This window comes from Leucoraja erinacea, chromosome 7 (genome assembly GCF_028641065.1).
Source record: "Leucoraja erinacea ecotype New England chromosome 7, Leri_hhj_1, whole genome shotgun sequence".
Taxonomy (NCBI): Eukaryota; Metazoa; Chordata; class Chondrichthyes; order Rajiformes; family Rajidae; genus Leucoraja; species Leucoraja erinaceus.
In genome coordinates, this window is record NC_073383.1 from 77761095 (window position 1) to 77776523 (window position 15429).

Genomic DNA, 15429 nt, shown 5'->3' on the forward strand with positions numbered 1-15429 from the left:
AAGAAGGTCCCCAGACTGAATTGTAGATTTCTGGGTGCATTGGGTCAGTAACTTCAGGAGACATGGCCGAGAAAGAAATAATAAAAAGAACATTATGTGAATAATGTTCACAACCTCAACATGACCCCAAAAAATTTTACGACAATATTTTCAAGTATAATAACTGTTTTCATGTTGGAAACAGCCGATCTGTGAACAACTAGGTCCCATAGTCAGATGATAATAACTAGGGCCGCCTAGTGCCCTAGCTTTAGGGAGGCACGGTGGCGCAGCGGTAGAGTTGCTGCCTCACAGCGTCAGAGACCCGGGTTCGATCCTGACTACGGGCGCTGTCCATACGGGGTTTGTACCTTCTCCCTGTGATCGAGTGGGTTTTCTCCGGGTGCTCCGGTTTCCTCCTACACTCCGAAGACGTACAGATTTGTAGGTTAATTGGCTTCGGAAAAAAAACGTACATCCACTCTATCCGCAGTCGCTGCCTCAAAAAGGCTGGCAGCATCATCAAGGACCCACACCATCCTGGCCACACACTCATCTCCCCGCTACCTTCAGGTAGAAGGTACAGGAGCCTGAAGACTGCAAAATCAAGGTTCAGGAATAGCTCCTTCCCCACAGCCATCAGGCTATTAAACTCAACTGAAACAAATCTCTGAACATTAATAGACCATTATCTGTTTATTTGCACTTTATCTGCTTATTTATTGATGTGTGTATATATTTATATAATAGTAATGGACACACTGATCTGTTCTACATTCATGCCTACTATGTTCTGTTGTGCTGAGGCAAAGCAAGAATTTCATTGTCCTATCCTAGAACACATGACAATAAACTCTCTTGACTACAGGCCATCCTCCAGAATTTTCTTTCTTTTTGCTCAAGTTTCCAACATCTGCAATTTCTAGTGTCCACATAAAATACCTCCTGTGGTATTAACTGCAGTTTGAATCCAACTTTGAAGGGCTTATTATTTAGGTTGAGATTCCAGAAGGGACTGGTTGGACATGTTAGATGAACCAAAACTTCAAATGGTCTCTCAAACAGGGATAAAACATGGTGTTGTATCAGGTGGATTGGACAATGGGGGTGGTTGTTCTGAAAATTCTAGCACTGGTGAGAGAATGTAGCGGCTGGGCTTGTACACTCTGGAGTTTAGAAGGATGAGAGGGCATCTTATTGAAACATATAAGATTATTAAGGGTTTGGACACGCTTGATGCAGGAAACATATTCCCGATGTTGGGGGAGTCCAGAACCAGGGGCCACAGTTTAAGACTAAGGGGTAAGCCATTTAGAACGGAGATGAGGAAACACTTTTTCACCCAGAGAGTTGTGAGTCTGTGGAATTCTCTACCTCAGAGGCCGGTTCTCTGGATACTTTCAAGAGACCGCTAGATAGGGCTCTTAAAGATAGCGGAGTCAGGGGATATGGGGAGAAGGCAGGAACTGATTGGGGATAATCAGCCATGATCACATTGAATGGCGGTGCTGGCTCGAAGGGCCGAATGGCCTACTCCTGCACCTATTGTCTATTGGTCAGCGTGGACTCGGTGGGCTGAAGGGCCTGTTTCCGCGCTGTATCTCTAAACCAAAATGAACTAAAACTAAACTATATAATCTGCTTTTGGTGATGTCTATTGAGGGATAGATGTTGGCCTGAATTTTGGGAACAACCTCCCCAGATGTCGACACCATCTGAAATAACACCACAAATGGGGACATTTTATCCCCATTTGAGAGACCATGTTGCTTCATCAAACATGTCCGACCATCATTTACCTATTGGAATCTCGACCTAAATAATGAGCCCATTAATGTTTGATTCAGAGGGGAGAATCACCAAACTGCAGTTGAAATACAGGAAGAAATTTATGTAGACACGAGACTGCAGATGTTAGAATCTTGAGCAAAAAAATCCCACAACATTTTGAAGGAAGGCCTGGATAGTGTGGATGTGGAGAGGTTGTTTCCACTAGTGGGAGAATCTAGCACCAGAAGCCATAGCCCCAGAATAAAAGGATGTACCTTTAGAAAGGAGATGAGGAACAATTTCTTTAGTCAGAGGGTGGTGTTGGTGATTTCGCGCCTGCACTGCCATTCATTGTGATCATGGCTGATCATCCACAATCAGTGCCTGTCTTCTCCCCATATCCCTTGATTCCACTAGCCCCGAGAGCTCTATCTAACTCTCTTTTAAATTCATCCAGTGACTTGGCCTACACTGCCTTCTGTGGCAGAGAATTCCACAAATACAAAACTCTGGCTGAAAACGTTTTTTTCTCATCTCAGTTTTAAATGGCCTCCCCTTTATTCTTAGACTGTGGCCCTTGGTTCTGGACTTACCCAACATTGTGAACATTTTTCCTGCATCTAGCTTGTCCAGTTCTTTTATAATTTTATCCGTTTCTATAAGATCCCCTCCCATCCTTCTAAATTCCAGTGAATACAAGCGCAGTCTTTCCAATCTTTCTTCATATGACTTTAGTTTAGAGATACAGAGCGCAAACAGGCCCTTCGGCCCACCGGGTCCGCGCCGTCCAGCGATCCAGCACACTACCCTACACACACTCAGGACAATTTTACATTTATACCAAGCTAATTAACCTACGAACCTGTACGTCTTTGGAGTGTGGGAAAAAAACGAAGATCTCTGAGAAAACTCACGGGAGAGAAACATAGAAACATAGAAACATAGAAAATAGGTGCAGGAGTAGGCCATTCAGCCCTTCAAGCCTGCACCGCCATCCAATATGATCATGGCTGATCATCCAACTCAGTATCCCATACCTGCCTTCTCTCAATACCCCCTGATCCCTTTAGCCACAAGGGCCACATCCAACTCCCTCTTAAATGTAGTAAATTAACTGGCCAGTAGTTACCTTCTGTGGCAGAGAATTCCACAGATTCACCACTCTGTGTGAAAAATGTTTTTTCTCATCTCGATCCTAAAAGACTTCCCCCTTATCCTTAAACTGTGACCCCTTGGTTCTGGACTTCCCCAACATCGGGAATAATCTTCCTGCATCTAGCCTGTCCAACCCCTTAAGAATTTTGTAAGTTTCTATAGGATGTAAGTTTCTATAAGACCGTACAGACAGCACCCATAGTCAAGGATGGAACCCGGGTCTCAGGCGCTGTAAGGCAGTAGCTCTACCACTACGCCACCCTGCTCGTATAACTTATGAACTTATGAACTCAGCGGGTCAGGCAGGCAGCATCCGTGGAGGGAATGTGGGGGTAATGTACGCATGCTGCTGTTCTGAACACATTCTTCTATTTCACAGCCAAGTTCCCTCACCTCCTGCTTAGCCTGCCGGGAGAATTGAACCAAACGTGTTCACGGGAGGACATACAGAACTCCCTACATTTTGGGCACATTGCTGTTGGCACCACGGCTGAGAAGTACATGGAGCTTCACAACTACTCAATAGTAAGTCTCAATAGTCAGGCTAGAGGGCATAGCTTTAAGGTGAGAGGGGCAAAGTTTGAAGGAGATGCGTCGGACAAATCTTCTACACAGAGTATGGTGAGTGCCTGGAACATGCTGCCAAGGGTGGTGATGGAGGCAGATACGATAGTGGCGGTTAAGAGGCTTTTAGATAGGCATATGGATACAGACAATAGACAATAGGTGCAGGAGTAGACCATTCAGCCCTTTGAGCCAGCACCGCCATTCAATGTGATCATGGCTGATCATCCCCAATCAGTACCCCGTTCCTGCCTTCTCCCCATATCCCCTGACTCCACTATCTTTAAGAGCCCTATCTAGCTCTCTGTTGAAAGTATCCAGCGCACTTGGCCTCCACCATCCTCTGAGGCAGAGAATTCCACGGACTCACAACTCTCTGGGTGAAAAAGTGTTTCCTCCTCTCCGTTCTAAATGGCTTACCCCTTATTCTTAAACTGTGTGGCCCCTGGTTCTGGACTCCCCCAACATTGGGAACATGTTTCCTGTCTCTAGCGTGCAGGAGATATGCAGGGAATGGAGGGATATAGATCACAAGCAGGCAGGTGACATGAGTTTAACTTAGTACGATGATTGGTACAGATATTGTGGGCGGCAGGACCTTTAGCTGTGCTGCACTGTTGTATGTTCTCTGTTCTTAGTGCAGTTAGAGCATGAGCAGTCAAGTGCTGCCACCTAATGGCATGTTGTAATCACTACAACATTTTGTAAATGTATTTGTTTAGTTTCATTTATTATTATCATGTGTAATGTAGTACGGTGTGGAGCTTTTTGTTGTGTGCCATCCAGTCAGCAAAAAGACTCTGTGTAGGAAGGAACTGCAGATGCTGGTTTAATCTGAGGATTGGCACAAAAAGAGAAGGGATGGGTGAAGTTTCGGGTCTGAAGAAGGGTCTCGATCTGAAACGTCACCCATTTCTTCTCTCCAGAGATGCTGCCTGTCCCGCTGAGTTACTCCAGCTTAGTGTGTCTATCTTCAGCAAAAAGACTATATATAGTGTCATTGAGTCATACAGCATGGAAACAGGCCCTTCGGCCCAACTTACCCACACTGGCCAACATAATCCCAGCTACACTTGTGCCACCCGGAATGGTACCATTCGGCGCCGCCGTTCCAGCGCCACCGTTTAGGCACCGCCATTTTGCCTTTTCGGGGTGTTAGGGTTAGGGTTTCAGGGTGTTAGGGTTAGGGTTTCGTGGTGTTAGGGTTAGGGTTTCAGGGTGTTAGGGTTAGGGTCAGGGTTAGGGTTAGGGTTATGGTTCTGACGAGTACAGATATTATAAACGGAGGCGCCGAAACCGGCGCCAAAAAGTACCCGACCCAGTGCCACCTGCTTGCGTTTGGCCCATATTCCCCCAAACCTATCCTATCCATGTACCTGTGTGTTTCTTAAACGTGATTAATTGTAAATATGATTATAATCAATCCGTCCACAGTGTACAGATGCAGGATAGACACATCGAACATGGAAAAATAGGTGTAGGAGTAAGCCATTCGGCCCTTCAAGTCATTCAATATGTTCATGGCTGATCATCTAAAATCAGTACCCGCTCCTGTTTTTCCCCATATCCCTTGATTTCTTTAGCCCTAAGAGCTATATCTAACCCTCTCTTGAAAACATTTGGTGAATTGGCCTCCACTGCCTTCTGTGGCAGAGAATTCCACAGATTCACAACTCTCTGGGCTCAGTCCTAAATGGCCAACCCCTTATTCTTAAACTGTGTCCCTTGATTCTGGACTCCCCCAACATCGGGAACATTTTTCCTGCATCTAGCCTGTCCAATCCTTTAAGGATTTTATATGGTGCTATAAGATGCCCTCTCATCCTTCCAGTGAATACAAGCCCAATTGACCCATTCTTTCATCATTTGTCAGTCCGGCCATCCCGGGAATTAACCTGGTGAAGCTACGCTGCACTCCCCCAATAGCAATAATGTACCTTCCTCAAATTAGGAGACCAAAATTTCACAAAATTCTCCAGGTGTGGTCTCATCAGGGCCCTGTAAAACTGCAGTAGTTGTGAGTATAGAAGTTGGGAGGTCATGTTGCAGTTGTATAAGACGTTGGTGAGACCGCATTTAGAATATTGTGTTCAGATCTGGGCATCATGTTATAGGAAATATATAGTCAAGTTTGAAAAGGTTCAGAAAAGATTTATGAGGATGTTGCTGGGACTAGAGGGTGTGAGCTTTCGGGAGAGGTTGAGAAGGCTGGGTCTTTATTCCATGGAGTGCAGGAGAAGAATGGGTGATCTTATAGAGTTCATGAAAGGAATAGATGGGGTTGATGCACAGAGTCTTTTGCCCAGCAAAGGGGAATCGAGGACCAGAGGAGATTCAATAGGAATTCGAGGGGTAACTTTTTAACACAAGGGGTGGTGGGTGGGTGTTTGGAACCAGCTGCCAGATGAGTCAGTTGAGGCTGGGACTATCCCATTGTTTAAGAAACATACAGGTACATGGATAGGACAGGTTTGGAGGGTTATGGACCAAGCGCAGGCCAGTGGGACTAATGCAGCTGGGACATTGTTGGCCGGTGTGGGCAAGTTGGGCCGAAGGGCCTGTTTCCACACTGTATTACTCTATGACTTCCTTGCTCCTAGACTCAAATCCTCTCACAATGGCCAACATGCCATTAGCTTTCTTCACTGCCTGCTGTACCTGCATGCTTACTTTCAATACCCGCATGCCTACTTTCATAAGCAGGACAAAGGATAGAGCATTTAGTTCAAGATTAAAGTCCAATTAAAGATAGTTTGATGATCTCCAATGAGGTACCTGGGAGGTCAGGACTGTTTTCTAGCTGGTGAAAGGACAGTTCAGATGCCTGATAACAGCTGGAAAGAAACTGTCAGAGTATACATGTTGACAACATTCATAGTATACAAGCCTAGCCGCTCCATTCTATCAACACATGACAGTCCCGCCATCCCGGGAATTAACCTGGTGAACCTACGCTGCACTCCCTCAATAGCAAGAATGTCCTTCCTCAAATTTGGAGACTAAAACTGCACACAATACTCCAGGTGTGGTCTCACCAGGGCCCTGTACAACTGCCAGAAGGACCTCTTTGCTCTTAATGCTCCTTACACACCTCCAAAAGACGTATATAAAATCATGAGGGGCGTACATAGGATGTATGCTTACAGTCGTTTTACTAGGTTATAACCATATAACCATATAACAATTACAGCACGGAAACAGGCCATCTCGCCCCTACAAGTCCGTGCCGAACACTTATTTCCCCCTAGTCCCATCTACCTGCACTCAGACCATAACCCTCCATTCCTTTCCCATCCATATACCTATCCAATTTATTTTTAAATGATAAAATCGAACCTGCCTCCACCACTTCCACTGGAAGCTCATTCCACACAGCTACCACTCTCTGAGTAAAGAAGTTTCCCCTCTTGTTACCCCTAAACTTCTGTCCCTTAATTCTGAAGTCATGTCCTCTTGTTTGAATCTTGCCTACTCTCAATGGGAAAAGCTTATCCACGTCAACTTTGTCTATCCCTCTCATCATTTTAAAGACCTCTATCAAGTCCCCCCTTAACCTTCTGCGCTCCAACGAATAAAGGCCTAACTTGTTCAACCTTTCTCTGTAACTTAGTTGCTGAAACCCAGGCAACATTCTAGTAAATCTCCTCTGTACTCTCTCAATTTTGTTGACATCTTTCCTATAATTGGGCGACCAAAATTGTACACCATACTCCAGATTTGGCCTCACCAATGCCTTGTACAATTTTAACATTACATCCCAACTTCTATACTCAGTGCTCTGATTTAATAGCTCTATCGGTTAGTAGAAGAGTTTGTTGGTTCGCTCGCTCATGTCTCAGACGATGTAGCTCGCTGTTCTGGCTTCTGTCGTCGTCCAACATGTTGACAGAATTGTCGCTCGAGGCGTCACAGAGTGCTTTGCGACGTTGCTTCTAGGGATCGCCACAAAGAGGCTTCTGTCATGATCACCAGTAGAAGAGTCAAGAAATGTGAAGCTTAAGACAGGAATGTGGAAGGCAAAGGAGGTTTACCAGAATGTTGCCTGGTTTAGAGGCTTTCCGCAACACGGCTGGATACACTTGGATTGTTTTGTCTGGAACATTGGAAAATGAGGGGAGACATGATAGAAATATATAAAATATTGAGAGGCGTTGATACCATTGACTGACAGAACTTTTTTCCCTGGGTGAAAATGTACACCACCAGAGGGCATAACCATAAAAAGTTCAAGGGAGATGTGTGGGGTAGGGTTTTTACACAGAGATAGGTGGGGGCCTGGAACTATTCTTGCTATTGAGGGAGTGCAGCAAAGGTTCACAAGGTTAATCCCCGGGATGGCGGGACTGGCATATGCTGAGAGAATGGAGCGGCTGGGCTTGTATACTCTGGAATTTTGAAGGATGAGAGGGGTTCTTATTGAAACATATAAGATTATTAAGAGTTTGGACACGCTCCAGGCAGGAAACATGTTCCCGATGTTGGGGGAGGCCAGAACCAGGGACCACAGTTTAAGAATAAGGGGAAAGCCATTTTCACACAGAGAGTGGTGAATCTCTGGAACTCTCTGCCACAGAGGGTAGTTGAGGCCAGTTCATTGGCTATATTTAAGAGGGAGTTAGATGTGGCCCTTGTGGCCAAGGGGATCAGAGGGTATGGAGAGAAGGCAGGTACGGGATACTGAGTTGGTTGATCAGCCATGATCATATTGAATGGCGTTGCAGGCTCGAAGGGCCGAATAGCCTACTCCTGCACCTAATTTCTATGTTCTATGTTTAGAACGGAGATGAGGAAACACTTTTTCACACAGAGAGTTGTGAGTTTGTGGAAATCTCTGTCTCAGAGGGCGGTGGAGGCTGGTTCTCTGGATACTTTCAAGAGAGAGTTAGATAGAGCTCTTGGCGATAGCGTAGTCAGGGATATGGGGAGAAGGCAGGAATGGGGTACTGATTGGAGATGATCAGCCCTGATCACTGTGAATGGCGGTGCTGGCTCGAAGGGCCGAATGGCCTACTCCTGCACCTATTCTTCTATTGTCATTGCCAGGGGTGGCAGTGGATGCGTTTAAGAAGCTTTTAGATGGGCACAAGGAAGATAGGGATATCTGCCTGTACTCTAGACCTATTCCTCTATTCTTTGCGCCCATCCAAAATCGTGTACAGGCAGATGAGAGCAGTGGGCATCATGTTTGGTGAAACGTGGTGGGCCAAAGGGCCCTTTTCTGTGCTGCACTTATCTATATGTTCTAATCGCGACAAAGACGATTAGTACTTGATGGTCAGTGTGGAAATGGTGGGTCAAAACCTACGAGAATTATCCCAGCAATGAGTGGGTTAACATATGATGAGTGTTCGAAGGCGCTGGTCCTGTACTTGCTGGAGTTTAGAAAGATGAGGGGGAGGACCTCAATGAGACCTACCGAATAGTGAAAGGCTTGGATAGAGTGGAGGTGGAGAGAATGTTTCCTCTAATGGGAGAGTCAAGGATCAGAGAATAAAACAACATCCCTTTTAGAAAGGAGATGAGGAGCAATTTCCCCAGACAGATGGAGGTGAATCTGTGGAATTCATTGCCACAGATGGTTGTGGAGGCCAAGTCAATGGATACTTTTAAGGTGGAGATTGACAGGTTCTTGATTAGTAAGGGTGTCACTGGATATGGGGAGAAAGTAGGAGAATGGGTTTGAGAGGAGAGATAGATCAGCCGTGATGGAATGGCGGAGTAGACTTGATGGGCTGAATGGACTAATTCTGCTCCTAGAACCTATGAACCTATGAAACGGCCTGTTGCTTTGATGCCTGCAGCTGTGATTTCAGCCATGATGTTTGTGATGGGTGGAGCAAGTCTGAGGGATCACATGGCCTTCTCCTGCTCGTATTTGTTACATACCTCACATCTGGGGGGGATGGAGACCATTCGGCTCATCGGATAGATGCAAGGCCAGGATGGAACCCCCGAGTTACTGGTTTGATCGTGCCTACAGCACGTTTCCGAAAGACGACGGTAAAATTCAATTTCACATTAGCTTTTTTACCTTGCGCTCGACAGGTGAACACGTCGTTCCAGGTGATGCACCACCAGCAAGACGCCTCGGTTCTATCCGAATTCTTGTGTGAAGTCCAGGAGGGCCCTGTCTTGTCCTGCAGCAGACTCCAGATCCCTTTCAAGTTCACGCCTCAGACTATCGGCGCCATGAGCGTCGATTACTTCCACATAATGCGGCCTGGGAACAACTCCAAGACTGTGCTGAAGGTGACCGGCTCCTGCAAAGGTACAAACAGTTTGCAACTGTGGGAGTCCGCTGAGTTACTCCAGTACTTTGTCTCTATCTTAAGGCAAGGACTCTATTCCTTGGAGTGTAGGAGGATGAGGGGAGATCTTATCGAGGTGTATAAAATCATGAGAGGAATAGATCGGGTTGATGCACAGACTCTCTTGCCCAGAGTTAGGGAATCGAGGAGCGGAGGACACAGGTTTAAGGTGAGGGGTAAAAGATTTAATTGATTCTAGGACTATCACCACATTTAAGAGACATTCAGACACGCACATGGTAGGATAGGTTCAGAGGGAAACTGGACTAAGTGGGACCCATTGGGTCCCAGTCACACAGGAGGCCTGGTCCCCCAATGCAACCCATTCCCCAATGCAATATTCCACCATGGTGTGGGGGGGGGGGGGTGGGGGGGTGTGTGGGGGGGGGGGTGGTGTGGGGGAGGGGGTGGGTGGGGGGGGGGGGGGGGTAGGGGAGGGGGGGGGGGTGGCATGGGGGGGGAGGGTGGGGGAAGGGGGTGGCGTGGGGGGGGGGGGGTGGCGTGGGTGGTGTGGGGGTGGTGGGGGGGTGGGGGGCGTGTGGAGGGGGGGGGGGGGGGGTGTGGGTGGCAGGGGGTGGGGTGGCGGGGGTGGTGTGGGGGGGGGGGTAGCGTGGGGGGGGGGGTGGTGTGGGGGAGGGGGGGTGGGGTGTGGGGAGGGGGGGGGGCGTGGGGGGGGGGTAGGGGAGAAGGGGGGGGGGGGGTGGCATGGCGGGGAGGGTGGGGGAAGGGGGTGGCGTGGGGGGGGGGGGGGTGGGTGGAGGTTGCGTGGGGGGTGTGGTGGCGTGAGGGGGGAGGGGGTGGCGTGAGGGGGAGGGGGAGGGGGGTGTGGGTGGCAGGGGGTGGGGTGGCAGGGGGTGATGTGGGGTGGGGGGTGGTGTGGGGTGGGGGGGGGAGGGGGTAGGTGGGGGGAAGGGGGTGTGTGGGGGGAGGGGGGGTGTGTGGAGGAGGAGGGGGAGTGGGGAAGGTGGGGAATGGGGAAGGGGAGGTGTGGGGGGGAGGGTAGGACTCCGCTCAGCAGCCACCGGCCACGGCACAACACAGCTACTTTCCCTACACCACGTAGCGAATTTCCCGACTCCACACAGCGGCTTACCCGACACCACACTGCGACTTTCCCGATTACACTCTTGCGGACTCAATCAGCACTTGTGGACTCAACCCCGCCTCCGGGGATTTATTCTCCAGCGGGTGCCGGAAGTGGCGTTACCTTCATGGTGACTGACAGGCGAGAAGACCAATCTGCTGATCTCACAGTTTTTTAAACCATCATAACTTTTGTAATCTTCCACCGATCGGAACAAAACTTGGTGCTCTTGGAGGAGAGGAGAACTGTGAGTAAAGTGGCGAAAATCCTAGTGATAAAGGGTACCGTTATTGCGAAAATTTAAAAAAAAAGCAAACTGGAAGTGCTGAAGATGAGAGTTTTAATAATAGTATATATAGATGGGCCAAACCCAGGCAAGTGGGACTAGTGTTGATCGGACATGTTGGATGGTGTGGGTAAGTAGGACTGAAAGGCCTGTTTCCATGCTGTATAACTCTATACTGTACAATTAGGATTCAATATTCAAGAGAGTTTATTGTCATGTGTCCCAGATAGGACAATGAAATTCTTGCTTTGCATCAGCACAACAGAATATAGAAGGCATGAATACAGAACAGTTCAGTGTGTCCATATACCATTGTATAAATATATACACACATGAATAAATAAAACAGATAAAGTGCAAATAAACAGATAATGGTCTATTGATGTTCAGAAATTTGTTTCAGTTGAGTTTAATAGCCTGATGGCTGTGGGGAAGCAGCTATTCCTGAACCTGGACGTTGCAGTCTTCAGGCTCCTGTACCTTCTACCTGAAGGTAGCGGGGAAATTAATGTGTGGCCAGGATGATGTGGGTCCTTGATGCTGCCAGCCTTTTTGTAGTATTTTTCGCTCCTGGGCGCTCAAGTTGCCGAACCAAGCCACGATGCAACTGGTCAGCATGCTCTCTACTGTGCACTTGTAGAATTTAGAGAGAGTCCTCCTTGACATACCGACTCTCCGTAATCTTATCAGGCAGTAGTGGCGCTGATGTGCTTTCTTTGTAATAGCATCAGAGTTCTTGGACCAGGAGAGATCTTCAGAGATGTGCACGCCCAGGAATTTGAAGCTCTTGACCCTTTCCACCATCGACCCGTTGTTAGAAACGGGACTGTGGGTCCCCATCCTACCCCTTCCAAAGTCCACAATCAGTTCCTTGGTTTTGCTGGTGTTGAGGGCCAGGTTATTGTGTTGGCACCATTTGGTCAGTCGGTCGATCTCACTTCTATACTCTGACTCGTCCCCATCAGTGATACGTCCCACAACAGTGGTGCCGTCAGCGAACTTGATGATGGAGTTTGCACGATGACCGGCCACGCAGTCATGAGTATAGAGTGAGTACAGCAGGGGGCTGAGCACGCAGCCTTGAGGTGCTCCCGTGCTGATTGTTATCGAGGCTGACACTTTTCCACCAAATCGAACAGTCTGTGGTCTGTGAATGAGGAAGTCCAGGCATTGGCCCTATTAGTGATGGGGTATAGATCACATGGACGGATGAGATTCATTTATGTTGGCCTCATGTTCGGCACAGGCATTGTGGGATGAAAGGCCTGTTCCTGTTCCAAATCCTAAGAGTTCTAACCAAGGGTGGCACAGTGTGCAGTGGTTGAGTTGCTGCCTTACAGCGCCAGAGACCTAAGTTCGATCCTGATTATGGGTGTTATCTGTACAGAGTTTGTAAGTTCTCCTTGCGACCGTGTGAGTTTCCTCCGGTTTCCTCCAACACTTTTTTTTTTCAGGAAAGGTATTTTTATTGGATTTTTTTAAACAAATGTACAATTTACAAGGGAAGGTAGAAAGCTCAAACAATTTAAAAAAAACACTTAAACAAAATTATCAAATTAAAATATTAACATTTTTATCTACAATATATTCAACCTCCTGCGGTGACTAGAGTTCACAGAAGGCCTTCACAGTCCCTGTGGACACCGCGGGTTCCCTCTCCAGGGACATTTCCTCCAACACTAGGAGCCATTCATTGGCTATGGCAAAATTGCACATTATCCCTAGCGTTTAGGATGCCGCCAATGTAAGGCGGCGATCGTTGGTCGGCGCGGACTCGATGGGCCGAAGGATCTGTCTCCGCGATGAATCTCTAAAGTCGAACGTTCTATCATTACTAATTTTCTATTTGGCTTTTTCCGTCCGGTCACTATCAGAAAGGGCGAAGTGTAAAGTTTAAAGTGTAATGCGCAACATTTCTGATGCCGAGGGTCAACACCTCAGGAAAGGAAATGGAGAGAGAAAAATATAACGGCAAGAAAACCCACGCTCTATTATACTTTTGTCACAGGTCCTGTGGTGTCGCTCTCAGAGCTGAAGATTAATTTTGGTTGCTTGTTCCTCGGCGCTACGCTGACTTACGCCCTGGAAATCGCTAACACCTCAGATGTGCCAACATATTACCAGTTTGACATTGACTGCAGCCAAAGTGTGTTTGTCATTGACCGACGGTGGGGCTCCATAGGAGGGGAGTCGACGGAGAAATTAAAGGTGACATTCCGACCCATCCAACCCATGAACTACTACAGAAGAGTCGCTTGTCTCATCCATCATCAGGTACAGTGAAAACTCGGGCTTTAGACATTAGACAATAGACAATAGGTGCAGGAGTAGGCCATTTGGCCCTTTGAGCCAGCACTGCCATTCACTGTGATCATGGCTGATCATCCGCAATCAGTACCCCCGTTTCTGCCTTCTCCCCATATCCCTGGACGCCGCTATCTTTAAGAGCCCTATCTAATAGCCCTGTCCCACGGTACGAGTTCATTCCAAGAGCTCTCCCGAGTTTAAAAAAAATCAAACTCGTGGTAAGCACGGAGAATGAACGTAGCAGGTAAGTCGGTGCTCTGGGACGTCTCTTAGCGCTAACGGCAGGTACTCGGGAAGACTCGCTAATGGCAGGTAAGCACGGGAAGACTCGTGAAGATTTTTCAACATGATGAGAAATGTCCACGAGAGCCCCGAGTACCGACGAGCGGCCATTACCGTAAATCTCCGAGTTCGAATCAGGGCAAACTCGGAAGAGCTCTTGGAATGAACTCGTACCGTGGGACAGGGGTTTTACTTTCTCTTGAAAACATCCAGAGAATTGGCCTCCACTGCCTTCTGAGGCTGAGAATTCCACAGATTCACAACTCTCGGGGTGAAAAGGTTTCACCCGTAATTTCTCCGGGTGCTCCGGTTTCCTCCCATTCTCCAGTGTACCATCATCAGGTACAACTCTAGGTAAAACACTACTTGTCATTTCAATACGGAAAACAGTTCCAGCACCAGGCGGCATGGTGGAGCAGCGGTAGAGTTGCTGCCTGACAGCGCCAGCGATCCGGGTTCGATCCTGACCACAGGTGCTGTCCTTATGGGGTTTGTACATTCTCCCCGTGATCTGCGTGGGTTTTCTCCGGGAGCCTCTAAACTAAACTAAAAAGTTGATAATAGTAGGTAATATGCAGGAAGACAATGAACAAAGAAGCCCTTTTAGAAAAACAATCCTGTTCACATATTTTCACGCTTTTGTGAAAGAAAAAAAACTTAACAACAAGTTCTACCAGATTTAAGAACAGCTTGTTGTTAGACTCTTGAACATCTCTCATATGCTAAAATTGGATTCCCGATCTGCCGATCTACTTAATTACGGCCCTTGCACTTTTTTTCTCTGCACATTCTCTACAGCTGCATTGCTATGTTCTGCACTCAGTTTATTTTCACTTTAGCTTTAGATTTTGTACTCGGGTGTGGTATGTTGTGACTGGACGGCACAGGAAATAAAGCTTTACACTGTATCTAGTACTCATGACAATTACTGTATAAACTAATGCCAATACCAACTTGTTTGTGGAGCATGAGTCAGAACACTCTGCCATCTCCATATAAGAGATAGTTTAGTTCAATTTAGAGCTACAGGATGGAAACAGGCCCTTCGGCCCACCGAGTCCAAGCCGTCCAGTAATTCTCGCACACTAACACTTTCCTACACACTTGGGACAATTTACAATTTTACCAAGCCAAGACACAGTCTGAAGAAGGGTCTACACCCAAAAAGCCGCCTATTCCTTCGCTCCATAGATGCTGCCTCACCCGCTGAGTTTCTCCAGCATTCTTGTCTGCCTTCGATTTTCCCAACATCTGCAGTTCTTTCTTAAACAGTTATTTAATGTTGTTCAGGGAAGGAGATCTATCCTGCCTGTGACTCTAGTGCGTTGACTTATAGACAATAGGTGCAGGAGTAGGCTATTGGCCCTTCGAGTCAGCACCGCCATTCAATGTGATAATGGCTGATCATCCAAAATCAGTACCCCTTTCCTGCTTTCTCCCCATATCCCCTGACTCTGCTATCTTTAAGAGTTCATTCTAACTCTCTCTTGAAAGTATCCAGAGAATTGGCCTCCACTGCCTTCTGAGGCAGAGAGTTCCACAGATTCACAACTCTCTGGTGAAAAAGTTACCCCTCAGATTCCTATTAAATCTTTTCCCCTTCACCTTAAACCTTTGTATGTCCTCTGGTCCTCGATTCACCTACTTTGGGCAAGAGACTCTGTGCGTCTACCCGATCTATTCCTCTCATGATT

At 47.4% G+C, this 15429-nt stretch overlaps 1 protein-coding gene across 1 annotated transcript in view; it reads left to right on the forward strand.

Moving 5' to 3' along the window:
- The window catches only part of cfap65 (cilia and flagella associated protein 65), a 218878-nt gene that overhangs the window by 19008 nt on the left and 184441 nt on the right, over positions 1-15429 (forward strand). The window contains exons 6-8 of the mRNA XM_055638826.1: positions 3284-3429; positions 9514-9736; positions 13155-13420. Coding sequence (XP_055494801.1) covers positions 3284-3429; positions 9514-9736; positions 13155-13420 — 635 coding nt within the window. The remainder of the gene's footprint in view (positions 1-3283; positions 3430-9513; positions 9737-13154; positions 13421-15429) is intronic.